The sequence below is a fragment of the Marmota flaviventris genome, chromosome 1, assembly GCF_047511675.1.
Source record: "Marmota flaviventris isolate mMarFla1 chromosome 1, mMarFla1.hap1, whole genome shotgun sequence".
Lineage (NCBI taxonomy): Eukaryota > Metazoa > Chordata > Mammalia > Rodentia > Sciuridae > Marmota > Marmota flaviventris.
The window spans coordinates 219,416,294-219,442,032 of record NC_092498.1 but is presented as its reverse complement, the minus strand read 5'-3'; the positions used below and the strand labels follow the sequence as shown (position 1 = coordinate 219,442,032).

General features: G+C 61.6%; 2 protein-coding genes across 6 annotated transcripts in view; one reads left to right on the top strand and one right to left on the bottom strand.

The window, feature by feature from the left end:
• The first annotated feature begins 120 nt into the window (after positions 1-120).
• Izumo4 (IZUMO family member 4) lies at positions 121-2,510 on the top strand. Of its 2 annotated transcripts, none has more exons than XM_027952646.2 (10): positions 121-388; positions 471-551; positions 633-704; positions 1,098-1,124; positions 1,216-1,291; positions 1,391-1,438; positions 1,523-1,537; positions 1,764-1,781; positions 1,963-1,977; positions 2,191-2,510. In XM_027952646.2, exons 1-10 carry the CDS (start codon positions 175-177, stop codon positions 2,279-2,281), a joined length of 657 nt encoding a protein of 218 aa, XP_027808447.2. In that variant the 5' UTR covers positions 121-174; the 3' UTR covers positions 2,282-2,510. The 2 variants fall into 2 exon arrangements, with proteins under 2 accessions (XP_027808447.2, XP_027808448.2); XM_027952647.2 differs by having other exon boundaries at positions 123-388; positions 1,924-1,977.
• Positions 2,511-3,690: 1,180 nt separating this feature from the next.
• Ap3d1 (adaptor related protein complex 3 subunit delta 1) overlaps positions 3,691-25,739 on the bottom strand; it is a 37,771-nt gene continuing 15,722 nt past the window's right edge. For 2 of the 4 annotated variants that reach the window (XM_027952643.2, XM_027952644.2), the window contains 28 exons: positions 24,854-24,961; positions 23,707-23,836; positions 20,653-20,792; positions 20,503-20,576; positions 19,373-19,422; positions 17,518-17,567; positions 16,777-16,825; positions 15,447-15,592; positions 15,047-15,195; positions 14,734-14,964; positions 13,762-13,993; positions 12,877-13,022; positions 12,290-12,431; positions 11,652-11,723; positions 10,971-11,046; positions 10,605-10,813; positions 10,152-10,225; positions 9,656-9,827; positions 8,818-8,889; positions 8,377-8,499; positions 7,918-8,064; positions 7,606-7,653; positions 6,879-7,068; positions 6,465-6,553; positions 6,182-6,267; positions 5,685-5,806; positions 5,378-5,457; positions 3,691-4,903 (listed from right to left, as the gene is read on the bottom strand). In XM_027952643.2, coding sequence (XP_027808444.2) covers positions 4,808-4,903; positions 5,378-5,457; positions 5,685-5,806; positions 6,182-6,267; positions 6,465-6,553; positions 6,879-7,068; positions 7,606-7,653; positions 7,918-8,064; positions 8,377-8,499; positions 8,818-8,889; positions 9,656-9,827; positions 10,152-10,225; positions 10,605-10,813; positions 10,971-11,046; positions 11,652-11,723; positions 12,290-12,431; positions 12,877-13,022; positions 13,762-13,993; positions 14,734-14,964; positions 15,047-15,195; positions 15,447-15,592; positions 16,777-16,825; positions 17,518-17,567; positions 19,373-19,422; positions 20,503-20,576; positions 20,653-20,792; positions 23,707-23,836; positions 24,854-24,961 — 3,303 coding nt within the window. In that variant the 3' untranslated portion in view covers positions 3,691-4,807. The remainder of the gene's footprint in view (positions 4,904-5,377; positions 5,458-5,684; positions 5,807-6,181; positions 6,268-6,464; positions 6,554-6,878; positions 7,069-7,605; positions 7,654-7,917; positions 8,065-8,376; positions 8,500-8,817; positions 8,890-9,655; positions 9,828-10,151; positions 10,226-10,604; positions 10,814-10,970; positions 11,047-11,651; positions 11,724-12,289; positions 12,432-12,876; positions 13,023-13,761; positions 13,994-14,733; positions 14,965-15,046; positions 15,196-15,446; positions 15,593-16,776; positions 16,826-17,517; positions 17,568-19,372; positions 19,423-20,502; positions 20,577-20,652; positions 20,793-23,706; positions 23,837-24,853; positions 24,962-25,739) is intronic. The other 2 variants (XR_011705228.1, XM_071604299.1) reach the window with 2 other exon arrangements.

Below are 25,739 nucleotides of genomic sequence, written 5' to 3'. Positions count from 1 at the left end.
GTTGAGGCCGGGGGTGGGGCCTTTCGCGGGGGCGGGGCTTCTCTGGGGGCGGGTTCGCGCCGTTGGTTGGTGCGCGGCGGGAGGGCGTGGCACGGAGGCGCCGTTGGTTGGTGCACTGCAGAAGGGCGTGGCGTGGGGGCGCCGTCGGTTGGCCGGCGGCGGGCGGGGCGGGCCATGGCCCTGCTGTTGTACCTGGGCATGACCGCGGCGCTGGCCCGCGGCTGCCTGCACTGCCACGACAACTTCTCGGAGAAGTTCTCCTTCTATCGCCACCACGTAAACCTCAAGTCCTGGTGGGTGGGCGACATCCCCGTTTCTGGGGCTCTGCTCACGGACTGGAGCGAAGACACGATGAGGGAACTGCATTTGGCCATCCCGGCGGAGATCAGTGAGCGCGGAGCCCAGCGTGGGGTCGGCTAGGAGGGATCCCCGGGCCGGGCCGCTCACCTGCCTCCTCCTCTCGTCCGCAGCCCGGGATAAGCTGAACCATGTGGCGGAAGCCGTGTACCGGAGGATGGATCAGCTGTACCAGGGGAAGATGTACTTCCCGGGTAAGGGGCAGGAAACAGGCGAGGCCAGCCCACCGCACCCACCGCCTGAGCCTGACCTCCCTTCTCTGCCTGCCCCATCAGGGTATTTCCCCAATGAGCTGCGGAGCATCTTCCGGGACCAGGTGCACCTCATCCAGAACGCAATCATTGAAAGTGAGTCTAGAGGAGGGTTCAGCCGTGGGCATGCTGCCCGGGCTTCTGAGGAGGCCAGGACAGGTTGTCAGAGTGCCAGAGGGCCCCAGCTCCTCCAGGGCTGAGCGCTGCTGGAGACCAGGATTCAAAGCTGGCAGCTGGCCTGCGGCAGAGGGGAAGTTGGACAGCTGTCATAGTGGGCCTGTCACCTCAGGGTCACAGAGTGCTTGATGGGTAGATGCCCTGGCACCTCCTGAACTAGTTCCTTGGATGGGACCCCCCACCCCCCCACCCCGGTCTTAGACACACATTCCTGAAACCCAGGTGTGCCTGTGCTCCAGGTGGCCAGGGATGAGCCCTGAGCCTCTGGGCAAGCTGGGCCTGGTTAGCACATGCTGTCCTGTTCTCCCACAGGCCGCATTGATTGTCAGCGTCACTGTGGTAAGCGAGCCTGGGTCCTGGCTGAGTGGAGCAGGATGGTGGCTCAGGCTGGGAGACCCAGGGGAGCCTGCGGCCGTCTCCTGTGTTGCAGGCATCTTCCAGTATGACACCATCTCCTGCAATAACTGCACAGACTCACATGTCATATGCTTTGGCTACAACTGCAAGTAGGGCCCTTCTATCCATGGGATCCTGGGCTCGTCACCAGGGCAGGGCAGGGCCTGGGGCTTGGGGGCATGCCACCTCCAAGGCCCATGTCCCCGCAGGTCTTCAGCACAGTGGGAGACAGCCGTGCGTGGTCTTCTCAGTTACATGTGAGTCAGGGGTCTCTGGGCTCAGGGAGGGGACACCGTTCAAGGACACTTAATCCCCTGACTCCAAACCGGCTGTCGTTGTAGAAATAATTGGCACAAGTAAGTCCCTCCTCAAACCCAACTCTGTGTTGTCAGAGGCAGTGTGCCTGTGCGAGTGCCCTGGGGGTGAGTATGTGGGGGCAGCACCTTCATCCTTGCAGGGCCTCTGAGCTCGGCTGGAGTTCGGGGCAGAGCTGTGGTCAGAGCCCCCGGGCAGGCCTGAGGGCCATGGGCACAGCTTTAGCCCCAGAGCGGGGGTCTGATGAGAGCCTGCCATGTCTTTCAGACAGGACACCAGCATGAGGTAAGGCTGCCCTGGACTTTAGGGGGATGGGCACAGTGGGCTCCTCTGGGCTGGGGGGCAGGTGTGTACCATGGGGAGGGCTCTCTCTGCACCCGGGACATGCCGGACCTGCTGTGCTACCACCCGAGTGGTCATTTCATGAACAAATGGCTTCCTTCATCTCCTCGCCTGGGACGTGCAGAACCACTCCAGCCTTGTGAGTGACTGGGGAGGGAGGTGGCATGAAGCAGGCAGCCACTGGGGAGAGGGGTGCCCCTCAACAGAGAGCCCCACTTAAGGCCACCCCACCTGGCACTCTGAATAGGCAGGCCTCATCCATGCACCGGGACCGAGTTTCCCAGCTGGCCATCCAGGGAGGGAGGGAGGCCGGGGGCGGGGGAAGAAGGCTGAGGGCATTTGTTCCCTGCAGCCTGATATCACCAAGCTTCACGTGCCTGGAACCACAGCACCTGGCCAACTTGACCTTGGAAAATGCCTCGGAGTGTCTGACCCAGCACTGAGGGCCACCACCTTGCCCCCAGCTGCAGTGGGGCAAAGGACTCAGCTGGACTGTCTCATTGTGCCTCTGACGCAGGCTTGCTGCTGCCTCGGGTCCCCCCAACCCCAGAGAGCCCAGGCTGGGCCAGGGTTGGGGGAAGGGAAGGGGGATGGGTTGGTGTGTAGCACCAGCCCCTGGGCAGGGTCTCAGAGCTATTTGACAGGAGGATTAAAGTTCCCTGACATTTCTCATCCAAGAACAGTTCTTGCCCGGCAGGAGCCATTCAGAGGGCTTCTGGCCTCGTGTCCATGGAGCCAGTGTCAGGTCCAGCGATTCCCAACAGCCCACCCTCCGCTCCTGAACACCCGTGGGCAGGCTCACAGGAAGGCACACCAAGGAAGCCATGGGTTCCTTCTGAGAGCATAAGATGGGGCTACATTGGGGGAGAGCCAGGCCAGCTTTCCTTGCCCGGGGGCTCTGGCCACAGCTCTGCCCCGAACTCCAGCTGAGCTCAGAGTCCCTGGAAGGATGAAGGTGCTGCCCCCGCATACCCACCCCCACCCCCAGGGCACTCACACAGGCACATTGCCTCTGACAAGAGATGCACACGGGCCACTGTGGTCCCTGCTGCACCATTTCTCAGTGGGGAGTAGACAGGCTCCGACTGCCCCTCCCTGGGAAGGGCGGGCTGCAGCAGGCGGAGGCGGTGGGCACACGCGCCGCAGCTGCACAAGGCTGGCGGAGGGCACACTCCTTTCTTGGGGTGGCTTCATGGCTGCCTTTAGCCATCTGCAGCTCCTTTGCTCTGCACCCATGTGTGGCTGGCCCCGTGCGCACGTGCCCCAGGTGTGCTGGTGCTGTGCGCAGGCAGGGCCTGCAAGTCTGGGAGAACGCATGCCGCTTATGTGCGGCAGCCTGTGGTGACTCCTCACCACCTGCCTTCCAGACTAGGGGCGTTAGAGCCATCGGGAATCATGCCACTTGAGCAGCTGGCCACCAAGCACGTTGTGTGGTTACCAACACTGAGCCTAAGGCCCCTTTGAGGGTCCAGACCAGGGGCTGAAGTGGATGTCTGGAATCATGGGAAAGAGCCCACAGGTGGTGGCCGTTCAGACAGCAGAGCCTGGACAAGAAGCCAGTCCTGCTGTGGGTCACGGGCAGGGCTGGGTCTGTACCAGAGTGATGCCACTCGACTGTCTGTTGGAGACCAAACGCCAGCCCCTTCCAGCCTGATCCTGGCCCTCCCCACCGCGCCTCAACTGTGACTTCTAGGTGACAACACTCCATGGGTAGAGGCTGGAGATTCCCTCACCCACTACCACCCCAGGCCCAGGAGCCATGACTGCACGCTGGGGACCGTGGACACCTCTGCAACCCCAACCTGGGTGCGACCCTGGTGAAAGGCATACACAGGCCGGAGGAACGTGCAGAGTCTGTTCTGCAACTTTATTGGATCATCTGGACACAAAATCATTACAGCAGCGTGATATGTCTATACGGGAATGTCGATAGCAAATAGTCGTGTAACATCATACAATTTCAAAGTTCTAGAATCACGGTATGGGATTCCATAATAGATTACCCTACATGCTAAAGTGACCATTTCCATCAAAAGGAACAGTTAAAACGTCATGGGGAGCCATCATCTCGGGAACTTGGCTCACCCACTGCCTGTCTGTGGGCGATGGGCTGGCTGGGTCCCCGCGCCCTGCCTAGTGGCTGCTCAGCCCAGGAGGGGGCTCTTCAGGGGATCCAGCCCGAGAGGCGTCTGGGACATGTCCTCCACCACTGGACACAAGCCTAGGCGTGGCGCTCCTGAGCCCCACCTGGGCCTCCCAACAGGGTTGAGGTGGAGGCAAGCCTGGGTGTGTTCAGTGATGAGCAGAGGGACATGGGGTCATCCGGCTCCACCCCCATTCCCAGACAGCCCAGGATGTGATTCAACTGTCAGTGATTCATGCCTAAGGCCTGGCCTACGCAGGGGACCCAGGAGCACAGACAGCACGACCGTTTTCTCATCACGGGGTCTAGGGAGAGCAGCTTGGTGATGGCCGCCTGCTCACCTCCCTACCGCCTGCTCACCTCCCTACCACCTGCTCACCTCCCTACAAATGCCACCAGTGGGGATGTTTGGGGAAAGAGCAACAGCAGGGGCTCCCCCAGAAAAGGCCTGGGAGGCAGAAGGACAGGCCCCAGATTAGCTGCAGCCTGCTTGCCAAGCATCCTCCCCGTGGGGTCTGCCAGTCCTGGCCTGGTGGTCCCAAGGGCTCCTTGGCAGCCCCAGTGACCACACTGGAGGAGTGAGCCACCTGGGCAGGGCGTGGAGCACAGCTGGAAGCCCCTTGCTGGTTTGGGGACTGGAACAGGGCTTCTTGCCAGAGAATGGACAGATTTAAAGTAAAAAAGGATCAAAAAAATCAACACAACATAGGATTGCGGATGTCTACACAGGTGACAGTGGAGTTCGACCAACACTGGGCACAGGGACAGTGCACAGGACAAGGGAGAGGCGAGACACGCCAGACGTGCCAGTCGTCATGCCTGGCACTCAGCACTGGGCCAGCGTCGCCTGCATCTCCTCTAGCAAGTTGCTGAGCAAAGTCGGGTCGCTGCACTTCCCATCCACAGACACCGAGTGCTCGCCCTGGGGAAACGGAGCCAAGGCTGCCTGCACCTGCGCGCACTGCCCGCCTCCTGCTGCGGGGGAACCCAGGGCCTCGGCAGGCTAGGCAGAGTCCTGGTGTGCTGGTGATCTGCTCACCACACGTGGGCAGTGTGCACACTGCGCTCTCTCCCGCCAGAGACGGGAGCAGCCACCGGATGCCGTGGGGCACTGAGGGTGGCAGGTGGCCTGGGGTGGAGACTAGAATTCAAGAAGCCCTGAACTGGCAGCCAGTTTGCCTTTTCTCCTGCCCTCCAGGCCCAGGCCCCAGGAGCAGGGTCACGTAGCGGGTGGGCAGAGTAGGGGAGCAAGGGACCTGCCTTTAGGCCAGGGAACCACAGGGCGGAGGTCCCAGAGGGAGGTGAGTGGAGAGCCCGTGGAGCTCTGCAGGGCCCAGCAGCCCCCTGAGGGGTGCAGAAGAGTCCCCGTGAGGGTGCAGAAGCCGTGCCCACTCACCTTTTTCACCAGGAGGCAGATGTGGTGGCCTTGGATGGAGCGGCTGTACATGGAGGCGCAGGAATCCACTCGTTCCACAACTGCAAGAAAGCGGCAAGACACAGTCGGGGCTGTCCCTCCCAGGGCAGGGCCTTCCCCAGGTGGCCTTCAGCCATGGGGGCAAGGGGGGCAAGAGGTGTAGGAGCTGGCTGAGGTGAGCAAGGGCTGCTGTGGCCTGGGGAGGTCCTGCGACACACGCCAGGCCAGCTAAGGGGGACCACCCGCATGCACAGGCTGCGCCCAGAACTAACCACATCATATCCCTTACCTGAAAAGTGGTGGTGAAAACAGATCTTTGCCAGAAGATTCTGGAAGGACATACTAATGCCATCAACTTTGATTGAGCTCATGCTCAGGTCCCCGGACTCCAGCAACTTGGCAAAGGCATCGCTGTGGGAGGGACACAGAACAGGCCAGTGGCGACAGGTGAGGGGCCTGGGCCCTGCCCCCAGGAGGCTTGGTGGAGCCTGCCTCACAAGCCAGGGGCCTGGGAGGTCTCTGAACTGGCCATGCCCCCTAAAGACCATGCTGTGTCCTAACCCCGCTGCCTCGGAATAGGACTCTGTTTGGAGATGGCCTTACAAGAAGTCACTGAGGCAAAATGAGGTCACTTAGGTGGCCCTATCCAGTATGCTTGGTGTCCTTGTGAGAGGAGGAGGTCAAGACACAGACGCGCACACAGGGACAAGATGTCCTCGCACACCAAGAGGCAGGCAGCAGCCCTGCAGGCGGGGGTCGCCGCCCCTGCACAGGAGAGGAGCGCACCTGTAGCAGGGCGTGGTCACCAGGTAGGCACTGCAGCTGAAGTGCAGCCTGAAGTCCAGCTTCTCGTGGGTGGCCCCATTAGCGTCCTGTGGAGGAGGAAGGTGGGGCTGGTGGGGATCACACCCGAGCATGGGGCTCCCTAACCCTGGGGACCCCCAACACCCTCGCTGGGACAGGGGAGAGGGGCCCAGCCACAGCAGGGTTCTGTGCACTGCCGGCTGTAGAGCGGCCAGGTGGACACTAGCCAGGGACCCAGGAGGACTGCGTTCCCAGTGGCACACACCTTGGCGATGAAGGACAGTGTCCCCTTGAGCTTCTGGGCCATGACGATGCTCTGAATGGTGAACACAAACTGGGCTTCATTGGAGACGCCTGGACGGGGAGACCAACAGCAGGGGCTCAGCCGGGGTCCCGGCTCTGGCTCTGTCTCTGGAGCTGGCTCTTGATCCCCCATGGCTAGCTGGGAAGCTGGCTCCCCAGGAGAGGCCATGGACACGGAGGCAGAAACAAAGGCCTGCTGGAGTCCCACCCCGACCCTGACTGGCTTCTCTGCCTCAGGCCGCAGTGCTGAGGGCCTGCGAGACCCCAGATGCTCGAGGCTGGGGCCGCTGCCGCCACCAGCACCCTGAGGTCTGGGTCACGATCCTGGCCCCCGGGGGCTGAGGAGAGAAGGCCATATGGGGGGCAGGCGGCTCACCAGGTGGCAGCTGGAAGGGCACGGGGACGCCGTCGTGGACAGAGGAGCCCTCTGGCCGCGCCATCTTGGTGTTGAGCGAGTCCAGCACACTGAGCTCCATGTGCTGGAGGAAGCTGCTACTCTGGTTCTCCAGGATGACGGACACCGTGACCTGGCTGTCCTTCTGCAGGCTGGCCTGGACATCATACGTCTGCAGGAAGCAAGCCCAGGGACAGGACTGAGGGCCGCCAGCTTGTTGCAGGGCAAGGAAATTGCTTCTCTGCCAACTAAAAGCGATCCGTGCCCAGCGGGTGCAGGGTGGGGCAGGAGGCGGGGCAGGGGTTGCCCACAGCCTGAGCCTGCCGTTTTCTGTTTCCAGCACTGGGACTGACCCAGGGAGCTGCACCACTGAGCTACCCCTGGAGCCCTTACTAGTTGAGGCAGGGTCTCAGTTGCTGAAGCTGGCCTGGAACTTGCCGTCCTCCTGCCTCAGCCCCCCAAGTGGCTGGGATGATGGGTGCACCCCTGGACATCTTTTGTAAGCACAGGGCTGACCTCGGGCAGCCTGGCCACCGGTAGCATGTCTATGACATGCACTGGAAGTGAGGTCTGTCTCACAGCCTAAGTGCCACCTCCCTGGGAACATCTGGGAGCCTCTGGTGGCCGGTGGAGTTGCCATCTGTCCCTCAAGACTTCCCCACCACTCTCTGCCCCAGGGACCCTGCCCCCTAGAAGCACCATCACTCACCATTTTAATGTAAGAATTCTCGGCAAGGAGGCAGTAGCTGGACATGGGCTGGGAAAGAAGGACTTGGTCAGTGTGGGTGACAAGGACCTGGGGCTGTGGTGCTGCGTGGTGCTGCCTGGGGCTGGGCGTGAAATGCTCTGCGGAGCAGAGGCTCCAGGTGGTGCCCTTGGGTCTAACTGCAGGCTGCCTCCAGCCCCTGGCCCACCCCACCCTCAGCTGCGCCCATGGGCAGGCTTCCAGAACCCTCTGGGTCTCTCCAATCAGTGGAGGTCGCAGGAGCTCCTCGGGAGGGTGACAGCAGGAGACCCTCACCGGGAGGGGCTCCTCCTCAGCGGCGCCGTTCTCCACCGGCTCCCCCGCTGCCACCTCGCGCTCAAGCGGCTTCTTCTTGGACTTCTTGTCTCTGGACCGGTGGTCCCCCTTCTCCTTCTTGTGCTTCTTCTTGTGCCTGGAGTGTTTCTGGACCAGGGAGAGTTTGGGCTCTGTCCCTGGACTTCCCCCGTGGGTGGCTCACCCAGTGGGTGGACCTCCCAGTGGCAGAGTGCCTGTCTGGTGTGGGGGCGCCTGGCTTCGGTCTCAAGCACTCGGGGGAAATGGTAACAACAGGGACAGAAAGACGCTGTGAGACTGGGCCACGGGGGCCAGGCCGGGCAGACCGCCCACAGGCCCCAGCAGTCCTGGCCATTCCCACGTGGCCTTGCACCCATGTGCACTGTGCCCACCACCCTGCAGCCTCGGGGCTGCACAGCTGCCAACCGCGTGGCACCTCACCCTCTCTGTGTCGTGCTCTGTGTCACGCTCGGCGGCATCCTCCTCCTGGTCTTCGGGCTTTTCTGTCCTGGGACCCTCACACTCTTCCTTTGCAGTAACGACAGCGTTCACACCGGGCTCCTCCTGCAGGGAACCAGCAGGTCACCAGGCTGCAAGGGGGTGGGCTCAAAAGGGAGACAGGAAAGCTTGGGGACCACCCTCCAAGTGACATGGAGACTGTGGACCACACCCTGCCTCATTTCTCCCTGGCCAACCACGGGATCCCACAGGGTGGGCAGCTGCAGACACCAAGAGGCCAGGAGGTGGGGGTGCAAGGCCTGGCCAAGGAGACCCCAAGTGCTGTGCTCCAGGCTGCACCCACACCCCCACATGCTCCCGGATAGTGCTGGGGTGAGACCTGCAGACACGTCAGGGACAGCACAGACCCCATCAGCCTCTTACCACAGATGGGCCCGGGGCAGGGGCAGTGGCAGGCGGTGGGGTGGTGGACAGCCAAAAATCCAAGTCCTCGCCCTGAAACCACAGGAGACAGGTTGTTAGCAAAAGCGGGATGGGCCATGGGGGAGGGTACAGGGCCAGCAGGGCTGAGGGCGCTGGCCTTGCCCTCCAGGGCCCAGAGTTGTCTGCCCTGCAGCTCCTGGCACACAGGAGCAGGCACAGCCCCGCTCTGGCTCTTGCTCTAAGGCCCAGGAGGACCCACGTCCAGACGTGCTCCACTTCCAAGGGCCCAGATGCAGAAGCCCACAGCCCCGGCTGTCAGCTGTGAAGGGCGGCAGGTGGCCCACGCCCAAGTACTTCAGAATCCGCCCACTTTAACCAGGCGCAGAGCAGAGGCCAGGCCGGTAGTCCCAGCACCTTGGGAGGCTGGGGCAGGAGGATCACAAGTTCAAAGCCAGCCTCAGCAGACTGTGAGGCACACAGCAACTCTGCAAGACCCTGTCTCTAAAGAATATATAGAAAAGGGCTGGAGTGTGGCTCAGTTAAGTGGCCCCGGGTTCAAGCCGCGGTACCACAAAAACAAAACCCCACCCATTTTCTACGTGGATGCCCACGCGGGGCGTTGAGCAGCACCCTGCCTGGGTGGCAGCAGGTCTCCCAGGACTGGACACAGGCGCCTCTCACTGTCACTCCTGCTCGCCCTGCATCAGTGAGGTCCTGCACTAGGTCCCCACCTCCATGGCCTGAGCCTGACTCTGAGGGCCACTCCCTGCTAATGCCGGCTGCCCCACTGCCCACAACCTTGGGGCTGCGGGGAGGCCGAGCCAGCCAGCCAGCGTACCTTCTCCTCCTCCTCCTTCTTCTCCCTCTCCCTTCCTCTGTGCTTCTTCTCCTTCTTCTTAGGCTTCTTGCTCTTCTTCTCTACCACAGGAACGTCCTCTTTTGGGGGTGACTTTGAGGCCTCCGCATTTCTGTGTTTCTGGATGGGAAGCTTCTCGCTGTCGGCTAAGGGCCTTGGGGGGGAGGCATGAGGTCATGAGGTGCAGCGAGCCCCATGGTGCTGCCAGCACTATGTGGTCCTGCAAGGTCACAGAGTGGGGGGTGCTACTCCCGTCCTAGCACCCAAGAAAGGCCTGATTGACCTGGCCTCCAAAGGGCCTGCCCCGTCTCTCCCTGACATCTGTGAAGGCCGTGTGCTCTCCTGCCAGGTCCCTGGGAGCGGGCTCACAGCTGAGGACGCTGGTTGGGTGCTGGGGGTTGGAGGGCCCACCCATCACACTGCAGAACCCAGCCTGACTGCAGCCCGCAGGGCACCAGCAAGCTGACCCCCTGCTCACCTATCCAGGTCAATGTCCAGGGCCCGGTACGGATCGTTGGGGTCTTTGTCATCCTCGTCGCTGGGCAATGCATTCTGGGGGAACAGAGGAACTCAGCATCCAGTTAACCAGCAACTGCAGGGCCTGGCGGAATCCAGCCCGAGATAGCAGACCTGCCTGAAGAGTCAGGTCCACCCCCACGAGGCCACCCACAGCAAGCAGTGCCACGTCTCTACAGGGGAGGACACCAGAGCCACGCGCCCGGGCTGCAGGGTCACGGGGTAGACACATACCCCCAGGGAGGCCACAGAAGGGGCTCTGGCCTCATGAGGCAGTGTGAGGTGGACACTGTTCTCTCTGGCACACAGGACAGCGCTGACTTGGTGGCCACCCTCACACCCAGGAAGACAGCAGCAGGGGAGGCTGGAGCTCTGGCAGGGATGTGGCGTCCCTGTGCTGGTAGGCGGGGCTCACCTCAGGCATCTCCTCGGTGACAATGTCCACTTGCTGGGCAGGGGTGATGTCCTCCTCGCTCTCCGTGGGCAGTGAGCTGTGGCGGCGGTGCTTGCCCTTCTTCTCCCTCTCCTTCTCCTTCCTCCTCTTCTTTTTCTTGTCTCTCTCTAGCCTCTGCCGGTGCCTGCGCTCCTCCTCCAGCTTCACGTACTGGTCTGACGTGGGCAGCCCTGTGGGGCGCGCACTCAGCCCGAGCCACGCACTTCACCCATCCACGACAGGAGCTGGCCTCGTGGGCAGCCCAGGGATGAGTGGGGGACTCTGCGGGGGGCAGCGGGAAACCCCCGGCCCATGTGACATGTGTCACCTGCAAACCAGCACACTTGCCTGGGACCTTCAACGGAACCGAGAGGTCGATCTGCACTACGGGGATGTGCTCCACGCCTGGCGCGTCTTGGTATCTCTGGAAGAGCAATTCATGGCGTCAGCGGCACACTGTGGGGGTCTGGGGGTGGTGGGCACGTGTGAGGAGAGCCCACCCCAGGGACCAGGGGCAGGAGCCCAGCTCGTTTTGAGCTGTGCGTCTTCCTGCAGACGGGAGGTCTGGTCACATATGAGGTCACAGAAATCAGAATTCTCGCCTACTTTCCCTCTGCAACTTTCCCCCAAACTGAAGGGTGACATGTGCTTAAGCCCAAAGCAAGGACCCCCACAGCCCCAGGGTGGCCAGGACCAAGCAGACACAAGTGGCCCACTGAAACAGCCCAGCAGCTCCTCAAGGTTCTACAGTCACCGAGGACCCACTCCACTCCAGGAGCTGCCCGCGAGACCAGCGCCTCCTGTGGACAGCTGGGCACGCTGAAGGGGGGTGAGACCCCCTTTCCTGCAGCACCAGAAGGACCACATGATGGGCACCCTTCCCATCCAGAGGCCTCAGCTCTGCACCCTCCCTTGGCCCCGTCGGAGTCCCGCAGCCTGTGGCCCTCCCTGAGCAGCCTACAGGACGCGGTCCACTATCCCACGGGAAGTGTGCTCCCAGGACAGGGAGGCTGTTGGGCCCAGCCTCACCTTCTGTGGGGATGGAGAACTCTTGATATAGAAGGGGTTGTTGGCCTGCTCCTGCTTCCGGGCCTCCCGGCGCTGTAGACACAAGACACATGGACACAAGTGGAACACAGCGGGGCGTCCAGGCACTGGGCCAGATCCAAGGGCCCCCAAACCCCATGGGAAGCTGACCCGTTTTTCTTACTGTCAGTTTTACCAACAAGGAAACCATGGCCCAAGCGGGGCAGTGGAGAGAGAGAAGTGCTCAGAGACGGGCAGCGCCTGGCCTAGAGCGCCCAGCTCCTGGGGCAGCGCCAGGACAGAGACCCCGTCGTGCTGGCCTGTCCCCAGCTCTCACCCAGGAAGCTCACCCTGAGCACAGGGTGCAGGTGGAGAAGGGCTTGTGAGAGGTCGGCTCCTGCCCCCATGGAAGAGGATGAGGTGGGAGTATAAGCTCAGGACAAAGGAGGCCACCAGGTGGCCCGTGGGCAGTCAAAGCCCAACCCTAACATCAACTGTCCACTCAGTGCCCCTAGGAGGACAGCTGGACACGGCCTCCTGGTCTGACAGGGCCAACCGGAGGACTGGCTGTTGGGAGACTGTGCTGAAAGGGACACCTGTCTCTCAGAGAGCCCTTCGAGGGCCGCCCCTGACATACTCACCCGGGCCAGCTCCTCCTCGTCCACCTCGGGCGGCCGGTGCCGAGTGTGCCTCTGCTCCTCCTCGTGGAAGATGGCCTTGGGCTTCTCGTCCTCAGACTCACTGTCCGAGGGTGGCTCATTAATCCAGGCGTCCAGGTCCAGGCTGTGCAGACAGGGAGGTCATGGCACAGCCACCCTTGCGGCGGCCACTGCGGCACCTGAGCAGTGGGGGCCGCGTGTCCAGCCGGTGGCAGCCCTGAACACCAGCACCCGCCATCCCCACAGGCCAGACGAGGCAAGGAACCGCTGCCCCTCAGGAAAGAGGCCAGAGATGGGAAGCCAGAGCAGGGCCAGGAGCCAGGTGACCCTGCCATCTGGCACTGACCCTGTGCCCTGGGGACCCAAAGCAGCTCAGGCCACTCTCAGTCTAGGGGAGACAGGGAGAGGCACAGCCAGCCCTGCCCAGTGTGGCCTAGGCTGCCACACCCCACCAGCCACACAGCCCCCCGCCGTCACCCCCCTGCGCCCCTCCTTCCCAGGGTGCATGCCGGCCCCCAAGGCCAGTCAGACTCGCCATGCGCCCTGCCCCCTGCTCCCTGGGTGCTCACCCTTCGGGCACCGGGACCTTCTTCTGGGCTTTAGGGGCCACTGGGTTTAGCTCCCCAGCAAAGAGGGCACTGAGCTCTCCCGCCACAGGCACACCCTTGGCCTGTAGCTTCTGCACGTGCTTGACCAGCTGCAGGATGCAGGACGCCTAGGAAAGGAACAGCGGTGACGCAGGGCCCTGGGGTGGCCCGGCCCCCGGGGCTGGTAAGGCCTGCCCACTCCCTGTGGGAAGCCACTGGCCAGATACCCACCCGTCTCCACAGTTGTCTCTTTAAGGTGTGGGGATGGTGACAAAAGGGGGCTTCGCTGTCAGTGAAAGTGCCCACAGACAGCCACGCTGCCTCCCGGGGGGCCCTGTGACAGCCCAGCTGCACCACCTCTAGCTCAGGCTGGGACACGGATGGACAAGACAGCTTGGGCTCTCTTGGAGGGACATTGAGGGACACAGCTGGCCCTGTCAACGCCAGGGCACACGTCTGTGTAGAAGTCTCAAGTACACCCTGGCTAGGCCTCCTTGGCCATCAGGCAGACGCTGCATACCTGGCCCAGCAGGGCTGACTGCCCGCACTGGACGGCACTGCAGGCCCCCCACTGGACCCCACGCCTGGGCCGCCATCCACACCTCGTGGTCCTGGTGTGCCAGCACTCAAGTAGCCGGCTCCCACACGAGGCAGCAGATGCCCCTGGAACCTGGTGGCCACCTCCAAGGTGGCCATGTCCTACTGTCCTCCCTGAGCCCCAACTGGGAAAGCCACAACAGGGGTCTCACCAGGGAGCTTTGAAAAGGGATAAGACTCCCTGCAACCTGACCACTGCCAGGGACAAACACCCTCAAGGCTGTGCAGGGCTCTTCCCGGGGCTGGACCCTCCCCCAACTCCAGCCTTACCCGCTCCTGCACCTCCAGGTCTGCGCTCTGCACAAACTGGGGCAGCCGCTCCACCATCACCTGGGTGACTTCCTGGGCAGCCTCGGTCTCCCCTGCCTGCTCCTTCTGCAGCAGGATGGATGCGTACAGCTTGACCACGTTCTGCACGTACACAGCCTGGATGTGGCCAGGCAGCGTGGTGACCTTGGGGCGCAGCATGGCCTCGAGTGTTTGGTGGGGCTCCTGCAGATGCCTGGGGGACACAGCCACAGTGAGGGGAGCCACGCATGCATACAGGGAGAAGCCGGAAAGGGCTCGCGCCTCCCAGGGCCACACGGAGAGCTCCACTCCCTGGGCCAGCAGCAGGGCTGAGACGGACTTGAAGAACCAGGAACCATAATGGCATGTCACGGGACACAGCCGACAGACCACGGCCCAGACAGGACGCTCAGAGCGCAGCCAAGAAGAGAGACGTGCAAAGGAAAGAGAAGCCACGCCCTAGGGACTGGCCACCTGGGAAGTTCCTGGGCCACAAGGGGAAACTCGGAAGTGCCCAGCAATCACGGAGACAGGCCAGGCCCGGCCCGCGCCCTGGCTCGCTGTCTGCGTCCCCTCCCGCGATCAAACCTTCCCCCCATGAGAAATGGCAGAACCACACGTCTGTGGGCCGCGGCCCTTCCTGGGAGTCCAGAGGTGAGGCACCCTCGCTGAGCTGCCAGGCCCAGGGCAGGGCAAACAGCTGCCATGGGGGTTGGGCAGAGAGTGGTCAGGGGCTGTGGGGACAGGGACAGGACCCTGCAGGGGCAACAGGGCAGCAGTGATCCTATCAGGTATACAGATTTCTGTGGCAACTCCCGAGTCCCAGCTGATGACAAACCCACACTTCAGCGGAAGGTCGAGCTAGGCGGGCACGGCAAGACAGCCAGGGGACGGCTATGCTGGTACATCCCGGTATCCCTGAGGCTCACGGTGTCCACTGCCTGCCCCACTCACTCCGAGAACTCCCCGCAGATCCAGGCAGCCGCGTAGAGCACCTCGCAGATCCCATTCCGCTGAGTGCCGCTAGCCACCAGGTGGGCGCTGTCCAGCAAGGCGGACATCTGTGACACTGCAAACCGGCGAATGGCCTTCACGCGGATGGCCACGTCGAGCATCTGGGCAGCGATGAGGTGGCCGTGGCGGGTACCCTCCAGCCGGGTCAGCTCCACCAGGATGCTGATGTACCTGCAGGGAGAGCCCGTGAGAGGCGCCCCAGGGACCACAAGCACCAGCCCATGCAGGACACCAGGGAGGCGTGGGCACGGACCACTCGAAGTTGGTGATGTACTGGTAGTTGGACTGGCTGCAGATGTCAATGATCTTGGTGAGCAGCTCGTCTCGGTAGGTGGTGCCCTCGGCCTTGTCCACGTGGGTCATCAGCTTCTTCACGATCTCCATCAGGTTCTTCTTGGACACCTAGCGGGGGAAGGCGAGGGTCTGCACTTAACAGGCATGCACTCCCCCAACCCAGCGGAATCCGCAGTCGACACTGGGCAGCCTCCCCCCAGGACAGGGGCCAAGGAGGAAGCCCAGCTGGCACACAGCGGCTCACCCAGAGCCTGTCCCCACCATGCCCGAAATCCAGACAGGCCCCTGGCCACCATCTAACCCTGCCAGGGCCCGTGAGCCCCATGTGCCCCCGGGGCTGGCACAAGGTTGAGGCGCACCATCCCGTAGAGCAGGTCGAGCGCCCGCAGCCGGATAGACTCGTCCTTGTCATCCAGGCACTGCAGGATGAGGTCCTTGTGGGCCTGCACAGACTTGGGATGCGTCCTCAGGATCTTGGACATGGCCAGCAGCCCCAAATACTTCACTGGGGGGAGATGGGAGCCGTCAGCCATGGAGAGAGAACGTGATGCCTCGTCGACCCGGCAGCACCTCCCAGCTTTGTGGCCCTCCCCAGGAGACAGGGCCAAGGCTCCGCAACACGACACAAGGGCCTTCTGCACAGTCCACGGGAGAGGGGCCTCTGAGCGGGACAGGGGAGGAACTCGCAACCCCCACCTGCCCTCCAGTTCTAGCAGCCATTACTCTCCATCCACGACAAATGTCGCCTACGCTCCCATGCCCATCAGGAAGCACAGGGATTTGTGCCCCATCCAGTGCCCACAGGCCCTGGTGTTTACTGCCCACACCTGACTGGCCCACATTTGGCCATGGAGAAGAGAGAGGCCAAGCCTGAGGCCATGGGGCGAACACGCCAACTAAACCAGGAGCTTGGGAGGCAGAGACAGGACGTGGACAAGTTCAACACCATCCTTAGCTACTTAGCAAGGCCCTGTCTCCAAATAAAAAATAGGAAGGGCTGAGGACGTGGCTCAGTGGTTGGGCACTCCTGGGTCCAGTCCCTGGGACCAGCAGAACAAAACAGAAACCGGAGCTGCAAACAGCAGCCTGTCCATGGGCACGGGCCTGCAGCCTGCTGCTGTGGTGAGGTCTCACTGCCCAGGGCCCGCCTGAGCCACAGCAGAGATGAGCAGAGCCACAGAGACCTGGGGACCACAACCCCAGCCCTAGGGAATCATCTGAGCCCAGGTGCCACATGGTACCACTGAGCCAGATTCCTCAACAGAAGCCCCAGGGACAGTGCGGGCAGCAGAAAGGCATCATGGCCACAGCCCTGGGAGCCCATGCCACCTGTCCTATTGAAGACGACCCAGCCTCCCCTGGCTCTGCCCACCTGTGGAATCTCTCACTACCTGCAACATGGCCCCTCTGCTTCCCTGGGCTGGGCTGCAGCCGTCAGCCTGCAGACAAGTGCACAGGGCACAGCCCACAGAGCCACCGGAGGGCCTGGCCCGAGCACACAGGTCCAGGGGAGTGCTGCCCAGGCCCGGAGAAGGGGCAGCATCTGTCTTGACGCTGGTGCTGGTCTGTTCACAGAGTCTGTGCAGGACCCCTGGCCTCCACAACCCCCACCCCTCTTCTAAGGCTCCAGAGGCCTCGCTCCCCAGAGTCTGGAAAGCAGGAACAGAGCCTGGAGGAGGGGCGACTTACAGTTCTGATCCGAGTCTTCTATCAGGATCCTTAACTTCTGAACACAGAGCTGCAAAGAGGACACCTGATTCCGTCTCCACAGCAGGGTGACCCTGGCTGAGGCGGCCCGCCCTACCCCCATCCCACCAAGCTGCCGGCCTCCCCTGAGGCCAGGGCCCTTCTCCAAGGGCCTGCTCCGCAGGATGGCAATGGGTCTGCAGGCACCAGGGCAGGCAAGCCAGCACGGACCACATGGACCCTGCCAGCAAGAGACCCTCATGGGCCAGCAGACGTGCGCCAGCAGGATGGGGCCTCTGGGAAAGGGCTGGGACACAGTGGCCTCCTTCACCTCAGGGACCAAGACAGACCTGAGGTGACTACCCAGTGATCCCCAGGTCAGCCAGGGGCCCGGCAGCCCAGAGCTCCGAGGCACTGGGCAACGGGCCCATGACTACAGGGATTAGGGGGAGTTCAGCAGCAGGATGGCCATCTTCTAAGTGACAAGAAAGGGACACCCCGGGTGCAGCAGGTGCCAAGAGCCCCCAGGGAGCTCCGCTGTTGATTTAGCTCGGGGGCAGATTGCAGCAGCTCTGCCTGTCACTGGGAACACAGGGCCACAGTTCCCTCGACACCCCCGTGTGCACTACAAAGGTGCACAGGCCCAAGCTGGGAGTGGGCACACGGCTCACATGGAGAGACGTGCTAGGTGGGTGAAGGTGAGGACGGGCAGAGCCCACCCCAGAGCAGGGTGCTGGCACGTACCTGGATGCTGGCACTGTGGCTGGGCATGCCAGAGGACAGAGAGATGAGCACTGCAACAGACAGGCACGTCACCCGCGGCCAGCAGCGGAGTCCTGACACCCGCCCTAGCCCAGGGGGTGCTGACAAGCAGGGCTGCTGCCCTGGGAACCACTAGGCTCAGCAGCTCTGAGCAGCCCAGAGCCCACCCCAGAGCCCACCCCACAGCCTGAGGCTGAGGCTGGCCTGAGCGTCTGGGGACCGGGCCCTGGGGACTCCACCCCCCGTGACAGGAGGAGCTCCTGGGCCTGAGCCGTGGGGCCAACAGTGTGGCTTCTGCTCAGCCCCTGGGCGCCTCTGGATCTGGGATCTCAGCACGCGCCAGGCAGAGGGGCCGCGTGTCCCCCACTGACCCCAGGCGCTGGGTCTCTGTGAGCTCTCAGTGACTTTCCACAGGTGTGTTGTGGGGACCAAGTGCACCCTGTGGGACTCCCTGGGAGGAGACTCTGGAGGCCCTGTCTGGTCCCCAAGTGCCCCCACCTCTGACTCTGCTCTGGGTCCTGTCACTAAGAACCGCAGCTGGGAGAACAGCCCGTGCTGAGACCTGCTGAGACCTGGGGACCCCAGCAGGCGCCAGGCCTGGGGGGTCTTTGAACCCCTGATCTTGTTTGTGACTTTAGGCTGCCCTTGGTCCTGGTCTTGCCCTTGGCCAATTGTAATCACATGAACCAAAAAAGTAGATCACAGCCCGAAGGGCATCAGTCACTCCCATCCAGGGAAGTTCCACAGTGTCAGGCCATGGCCCCGTCCTGACTCCAGCACAATCACCCAAGAGCCATTGCTCCAGGCACGCCAGGCCCCTCCTGCAGCCGGAACTCCCCACCTCATTGTCAGGGCCACTCGATTCCTTGGCCAAATTCCCCCCTCCCCCGTCTGCCTATGCCTCACCCCGATGCCCTCTGGCCCTCCCTGTCCGAGGTGTGGCCCCACTTCTCCTCTTGCCAGCACGGAATGCGCGTCAGTGTCTTATGACATCACCTCAGGAGTGTGGGAGGCGGCCACCGGCACCACAGCCAACACCAGAGCTTTCTGCCCCCGCCCAGGGCACCCCACTAGGTGGGCACCGAGACTCGATTCTCATGGGCCACCAGGTTTAACGACCAGTTTGCAAGAGACACAGGGCGCCAAGCAGTGGCAAGAGCTCTGCTCCTCCAACAAGGAGCAGCAGGGGAGGCTGGCGGGCATCCAGCTGGGCAGCCACGCGCAAGTGCTGGGTCAGACACACAACCCCAAGGGGCACACGACAACTGGGCACGCACAGCATCCGGTCCCTCCAGCCTGGCCAGGTGTGAGGAGCGCTGGCCCCATCCTGTGCAGAGTTGGTTTTTTTGCTAGATCTTTATTTTATTTATTTGTATGTGGTGCTGAGAATCGGACACATGCCAGGCGAGCGCGCATCACCAAGCCACGGCTCAGCCCCTACCACCCTATGCAACCTGTGAAACCAAACTTCAGTATCCACAGACAAAACGCATGAAACCTTGGGTCCCTTCTGTGGGAGGGGCCTGAGGAGGGCTGGAGCAGCAGGGTGCCGATCCCAGGTGACAGGGGCTGGGTAACTGGGCTCTGTCCCCTTAGATGGGAAACCCCACATTTCCAAAGAGGGCTGGGCTATGAGCTACCTCAGAGACCTTCATGGACGCCAGGGTCAAGGGGACAGTGGGCCACCTGACTCTAGGGGAGGCCTCGTGGGCCTGGCTAGCTCTGGCCACTCCGCCGTCTCCCTTCCTGAGCTTCAGCAAGGGAGACACCCAGGGGCGGGCCTGGCACCCTCACACTAGCCTGGCAGCACCCCCCAGAGGAGATGATGTGGGCTCACCTGCGATCACGGTGTTCACACACTCGTACAGAAGGGACATGGCGGACGTGCTGGGAAGGAAGAGGAACAGCATGAGGACAAGGTCCGGGAGTCGCCCCAGACATCAGGTGGGGGCACTGCCCTGGAGGCCTCACAGGGAGAGCACTGCTGCCAGCCCAGCCACACTGTGACGGCTACCAAGAGTCACCCCCCTGGCCTCACCTCAGGGCCCAGCTCACCGCCCTCTCCCTGCTCGTTTCATTACAAACAGAGCACACATGTAACTGAAGATTCTGGTGAGTTCTGCTGGGCTTGAGGCTTCCTTTCTTGGCTTTAAACAAACACAGTTAGCCAACAGTGCAGTTAGAGTCCCCAGGGAGCACCATGGAGCAGCCTGGGTTTCTGAGACCAGCAGGGATCCGGATGCACAGCCACAGGCTCCCGCCACACCTAGCCACTCTGCTGGTGCAAAGGACAAAGGTACTGCTTTTATAAATAAAGGTGACCAGGTCTGGAAGGCTTGGGGTTCTGCTCGGCACCCAGTGAACCCTGTGGTGCCCACAGAGTGTCCCCAACTACCTCCTCCAGCATCGCACAGTACCACCTGGCACCCCGAGGAGAGCAACAGGTCAGCACACATGGCCAGCAGAGGCCCCATGGCCGGCCCTCGGGAGGTTAGCTCTGGCCACTCCACCCTCTCCCTTCCTGAGCTGTGGCCAGCACAGTAGCCAGGACTTTGGACAAACAAGATGGGCCCTGGGAGGACAGGTGAGGGGTGGGCGGGCAGCAGGAGTCTGCTCTACTCTTGACACGGTGCTGTGTCAAGCCCAAACCACAGAAGCCCAAGCAGAGAAGGCCACAGGCCAGAGTCCAGGGTGCAGGGCCCACCAGCTGGCACAGCGCCACAGATCAGAAGCCAGAGCTGCCTGAGTGTGCACAGCAGGGCCATGTCCAGGCACAGCAGGGCCATGTCCACTGCTGCAGTACAGACAGAGGGGACCCCTCAGGCGCCAAGGCACTTGCCTAAGGTACACTCCCTGAGTCCTTCCTCCTCAGGAAGGTGGACCTACGGCCCAGGATGGCATGAGGGTGGTCGGGGCCTGGCTTCCTGCTCTGGGAGCCATGAGCCGGGCATGCAAGGGGAGGCCTACCTGTGGATCAGGTTGGTGAGAGGCTCAATCAGCTTCTTGCCCAGCCTTGGCTCCAGAGGGGTCAGGGCTCCAAACTGTGGGGATAGAGGGGTGTGTCACTGCCAGCTCAAGCGGCCCTGAGGGCCAGAAGACACCCCAGGGGGCACTTGCCAGTTTGATGATCTTGATGAGCACCCAGTTGTTGGTGGAGCAGGTCATCAGCTTGAAGAAGAGGGGGGCCAGGGACAGGTAGTTCTTGGGGTTTCGTCGAGCCAGCTCACAGATGACGTTGACGGCCGCAGACTGGACCCCTGAGGACCAAGAGGGCACCCACATCAACAGCATAGAGCATCCTGTCCTCAAGGGCCCATCCCGTCTACAAGAGTGTCCTGTCCACTGGGCTGTCCTGGCTAACGGGAACCCAGCGTCGCAAGGCTGGCGCTGGCCATCTGAGGACCCGCTCGTGGACTGCACAGGCACAGGACCAGCCAGCACTGCCACAGCGGACTGCAGTGTGGTGTGGACAACATGCACATTCTGGGTCTGTGTGCTAAGGGGCCCCAGAGGGCCCTGCCCTGGGGCTCTGGGCCTCTGGCTGGGAGCAGGGGTGCCTAGGGTGCTGAGGCCTGGCTGCACGGGAGTGTGCTAACAAAGGGTAGAACGTGAGGGTGTGGGAGCCCCCAAATGTGTCGCTAGTCAGAGGTGTGGCTGGCATCAGGTGGCAGAAAGACTTGGGGGCAGGCCCCTCCTCTGAGGCAGGTGCTGGAGCCAGGCCCAAGGAGCGAATCAGCACTTGGTGCATGGGACCAAGGGGCGCTCCTGTTTCAACAGGCTTCACGCTGAAGACCCTGACAGAGGGTTTGTAAAAGCTGAGGGAAGGGCACACGGGTCAGAATTCTTTGTGGTACTTCTTCCGTGTTTCTATGAATCTGACAGTATTTAAAAAACACATTTGAGCTCAATGCAGTGGTGCACACCTGTCATTCCAGCAGCTCAGGAGGCTGAGACAGGAGGATCACGAGTTCAAAGCCAGCCTCAGCGACAGCAAGGCCCTACGCAGCTCAGTGAGACCCTGTCTCTGAATAAAATACAAAATAGGGCTGCGATGTGGCTCAGTGGCTGAGTGCCCGAGTTCAATCCTTGATATCCCCCCGAAAAAAGGGTTTTTGAAATTTTTAACTTTCAAAAAAAGCACAAGATGGGCTGGGGACGTGGCTCAAGGGGTAGCGCGCTCGCCTGGCATGCGTGCAGCCCGGGTTCGATCCTCAGCACCACATACCAACAAAGATGTTATGTCCGCTGAAAACTAAAAAATAAATGTTAAAATTCTCTCTCTCTCTCTCTCTCTTTTAAAAAAAAAAAAAAAAAGCAGAAGACCAGGGCTGGGTGTGGCTCAGTGGTGAGCCCGTGCCTTGCACACATGAGCCCTGGGTTCCATCCTCAGCACCAGCACCACATAAAATAAACAAACAGATAAATAAATAAAATAAAAAGTACTGTATCCTTCTACAACTAAAGCAAACAAACAAAAACATAAAAAAGAAAAGAGCAGAAAAACAAAAAGAAAGAAAATGAGTGGACATGATGGCCACACCTGTCTGCACAGCCACTTGGGAGACTGAGGCAGGAGGATCGCAAGTTCCAGGCCAGCCAGATAATAGGGGCAGGGGACACAGCTCAGTGGTAAAGCACCCTGGGTTAAGTCCCCAATACCCCCCCAAAAAAACACCCCTTCCTGCTTTGAAAAATCATGGCCCAGTCTTTATGACCAAAGAGAAAGTTCTCTCTCTTTTTTTTTTTTTTTTGATATTTATTCTTAAGTTTTAGGTGGACACAATATCTTTATTTTGCATTTATGTGATGCTGAGGATGGAACCCATGCCCCATGCATGCTAGGCGAGCGCTCTGCCTCTGAGCCCCAGCCCCAGCCCCAGAGAAAAAGTTCTGAGGTTCAGTGCTCCCACCAAACTAGAACTCAGAGTGTGGCCCTAGCTCTGCCCCTGCCCTGGTGACAGGGACAGGAGCACAGAGGTACTCTGAGAAAAGAGTAGGGTCCATGGTCCCCAGCATCAGCATGCAGTGGGGTGGCCCAGAGTCTTGCACTCCACTACGTGGCACACACCCAGGACACTCCAGTGCAGCCTCTGGCCTCCGCTCTGGTGGAGGGAGGGAGGGACTGGACCTACCAGCCTTCAGTCCAGGGGGAGGTGGCTCAGCTCCGTGCTCCCGCTCTGCCCCACGGGATGGGAGTCTGTGCCAGGGGTGGGTGTTCTCTCCTGAACCAGGCCTCGCCCTCTATGCCCAAGGCCATGAGACGCAGCCTGATAAAACGCCCCTGACCTCCACACGACCTCTTATGTTTCCTGAGGGTGCACCCTGAACCCCAGCCTCCCTTGGGCCGGAGGCACTTGGTCACCTGTGACAGTCCCCAGTTCTGGGCCGGCTCTCAATTCCTCAGTGAGGTCCATCCAGCCTCTGCCTGGGACAGCCACCACTGGTGACCACCTCACTGTGGAACACTGGATGCAGGCTGCCTGACTTGCCCCACTGACCACACCCCGCAGGGATGTGCAGATGTGCCAGGGACGCCCTCACAGCCTCAGGCACCTCCAGGCACCCTCAGTGTCTGGTGCTCTCTGATTCCCCACACCACACGCTCTGATCCCCCAGCCAGACCCCTTGGAGCCCCCCGGGTGATGCTTAGCAGTAAAGGCCCTTGCCAGGGGTCCCTTGTCCCCATGCTCCACACCCCTGACCTCTTAAGTGTGGCCTCTAGGGGTTCAAGTACTCCAAAGACCTACAAGGGACCTCACTGCCTGTCAGTGAGGGGTTCTCTATCATAGGGTTCTAAATGACAGTTCAACACTGCATCCCTCAGTGGCCACATTGCAAATGTTGGCCACAAGGCCACCAGGTTGGAGGTGGCGCCCGGGCAGGATACCAGGTTGCTCTGATAGGGTCATCGAGCTGCTCCCCACCCCTTCCTGGATCCCAGGAGCACCCCAAGCTCAACTGTACCCGCTGCCGGCTGGATGCAGTGGGCTTCCTGCCTGCCAGGCCAGGCTGGGCCTCAGATGCTGTCTACTGTGTCCCGTGGCCATCACAACACAGGGGACAAGGGGCTTCCACTAGGATCACCACCCCACAAACCCACATGCTCCCAGATAACATGCCCTCGCACATTCCTGGAGACCTGGCAGCACCCACAGACTGCAATGTACCCACCGGGGTCAGGGTCCTCCAGCTTCTCCTTCAGCCGAGGGAAGGCGGGGCGCAGAGACTCGGGGTACTTGAGGAACACCTTGTACATGATGAGCACCGCCTTCTTCCGGATGTACGGCTTGGTGTGTGACATCTGCAGAGAGAACCCAGGGTCGACACAAGCTCCCCCATCACCCACCCCGCCTTGCCCAGGGCCCTGACCCTCACCCCGCGGGTGGCTCCCAGCACTCTAGTTCCGGGCCAGCCAGCTATCTGGAAAGGCCCAGAGGTGATATTTCCGGCCTTGTGGGCTCGGTGGCCTCTGTCATGACTGAGGCTCTGCCCTGGACCGGACAGCAGCACGGGCACGCCCAGGTGCTACCAGAACCTGGCTTAATTCAGTTTTTATTTTTTCCTCTTTTTTGAGATGGCTCAAGTGACCCTCTTGCCCTTCTGCCCATGTAGCTGGGGCTGCAGGCACTGCCATCCTGCCTGGCAAGTCAGTCACTTATTTTTAAAACTTGGTTGACAACAGGCAGCCAGCTAGATCTGGCCCTGGGGCCACAGTGTGCTGACCCTGATCTAGGAGCCAAGACAGCCGTAACAAGCTCCGAGACCATCAGCCGACACCCACACATTCTTGTGGTCAAGGCTGACCACACATGACCTTCACCAGGTGGGAGGTGCCACTGTCCACACCCTGATGTGGAAAACGGAGGAACAGGCCCCGGTGTGGCCAGTATGCAGGGGCTGCGCCCACAGGGCTTTGCTTCAAGGCTGTCTCGGTGCCGAGGAGAGCCACACCTGGACAGCACCGGGCAGAGGGGAGGCCTCACCACACTGCAGCTGGCCGGCACTGAGAAGGGCCAGGGCCGCACACACCTCAGCAAGAAAACAGGCGACCCATAGGCCTGACACACTGGACTCCCAGCTTCCTCTTGCCAGCAGGGTCGTTTTCAAGCTGAACTCAGAAACGCAGGGACTCAAGTGACCCCGAGCAGGTCCCTCCAGGGGTGACAGCAGCTGAGCTCCCATCTCACCCAGGCCACACGTGGACCACTTCACCTGTTTCCACGCGGCCAAGCTTTCTGGGTGGGACACCTTAAGCCCAAGTTCCAGGCACCCAAACACGGGACAAAGGGAAGGGCTGGCAGGCGGGATGGAAACTCACCAGTGTCATGATGTCATTTGCCAGGTCTCTGGCAAGATCTGGGGTGACAAAACAGGACAGGCCAGTCAGCGCAACTCCAGTGTCATACTGGCTGGGGCTGCTCAGGTCCTGAGAGGGGAGAGGAGCCGCTTAGTGTGCCTGTGCCGCTCCGGCCGGCGGCCCTGCCCCAGGCCCTGGAGCCACAGCCCTGCCCCCAGAACAGCCAGGGGCAAGCCCGGCGCCTGCTGGAGCTCTGGCCCCAGGCTGCACACCAGGGAAGCCGAGGGCAGCTCCCAGGACCTCACTACGCCACGCGCGCCGCTCCCCCACCCAGGGAGCTCTGGACGCCACTCGTCTGCCCGGGGCTCCACCTGCTGAAGGGGCTGGGGCTCCGGGCCTGCATGTGCCGGGGGTGCGCCGAGAGCCACCCTCCACGGTAGGGACATGTCAGCAGCCCTGGCGCAGCCCTCGGCCCCCCAGGAGCCCGACTCCTAGAGCAGCTTCACTCAGCAAAGAGCCACAGAGGGCACCAGACATGAGGGGCCTACTGCAAGGGAGACCTGTGGACAGGGCACTTGAGGACCACTGGGCTCCGGTCCCGGCCCCAGAGCAGCAGCCCTCCTGGGCCCTGGGCCTGTGGTCCAGGAGCTCTCAGAGTCCTGGGCTCGTTAAGCCAGCAGGGGAGGGCTGGCTGCAGCTCAGAGGTAGAGCAACAGCCTCGTGTGCGAGGCCCTGGGCTCCGTCCTCAGCACCACATAAAACACATAGAATCAAGGTCCGTGTCCATCTTCAACTAAAAGCACTAAAAAAAACTGCAGGGGAGGTGATCCCTTGGGTCCCCTGGACCTGCGGGAGCTCTGTCTCTTTTTTCTTCACTTAAATAAAACCTACACTCAAAAAAAGAAGA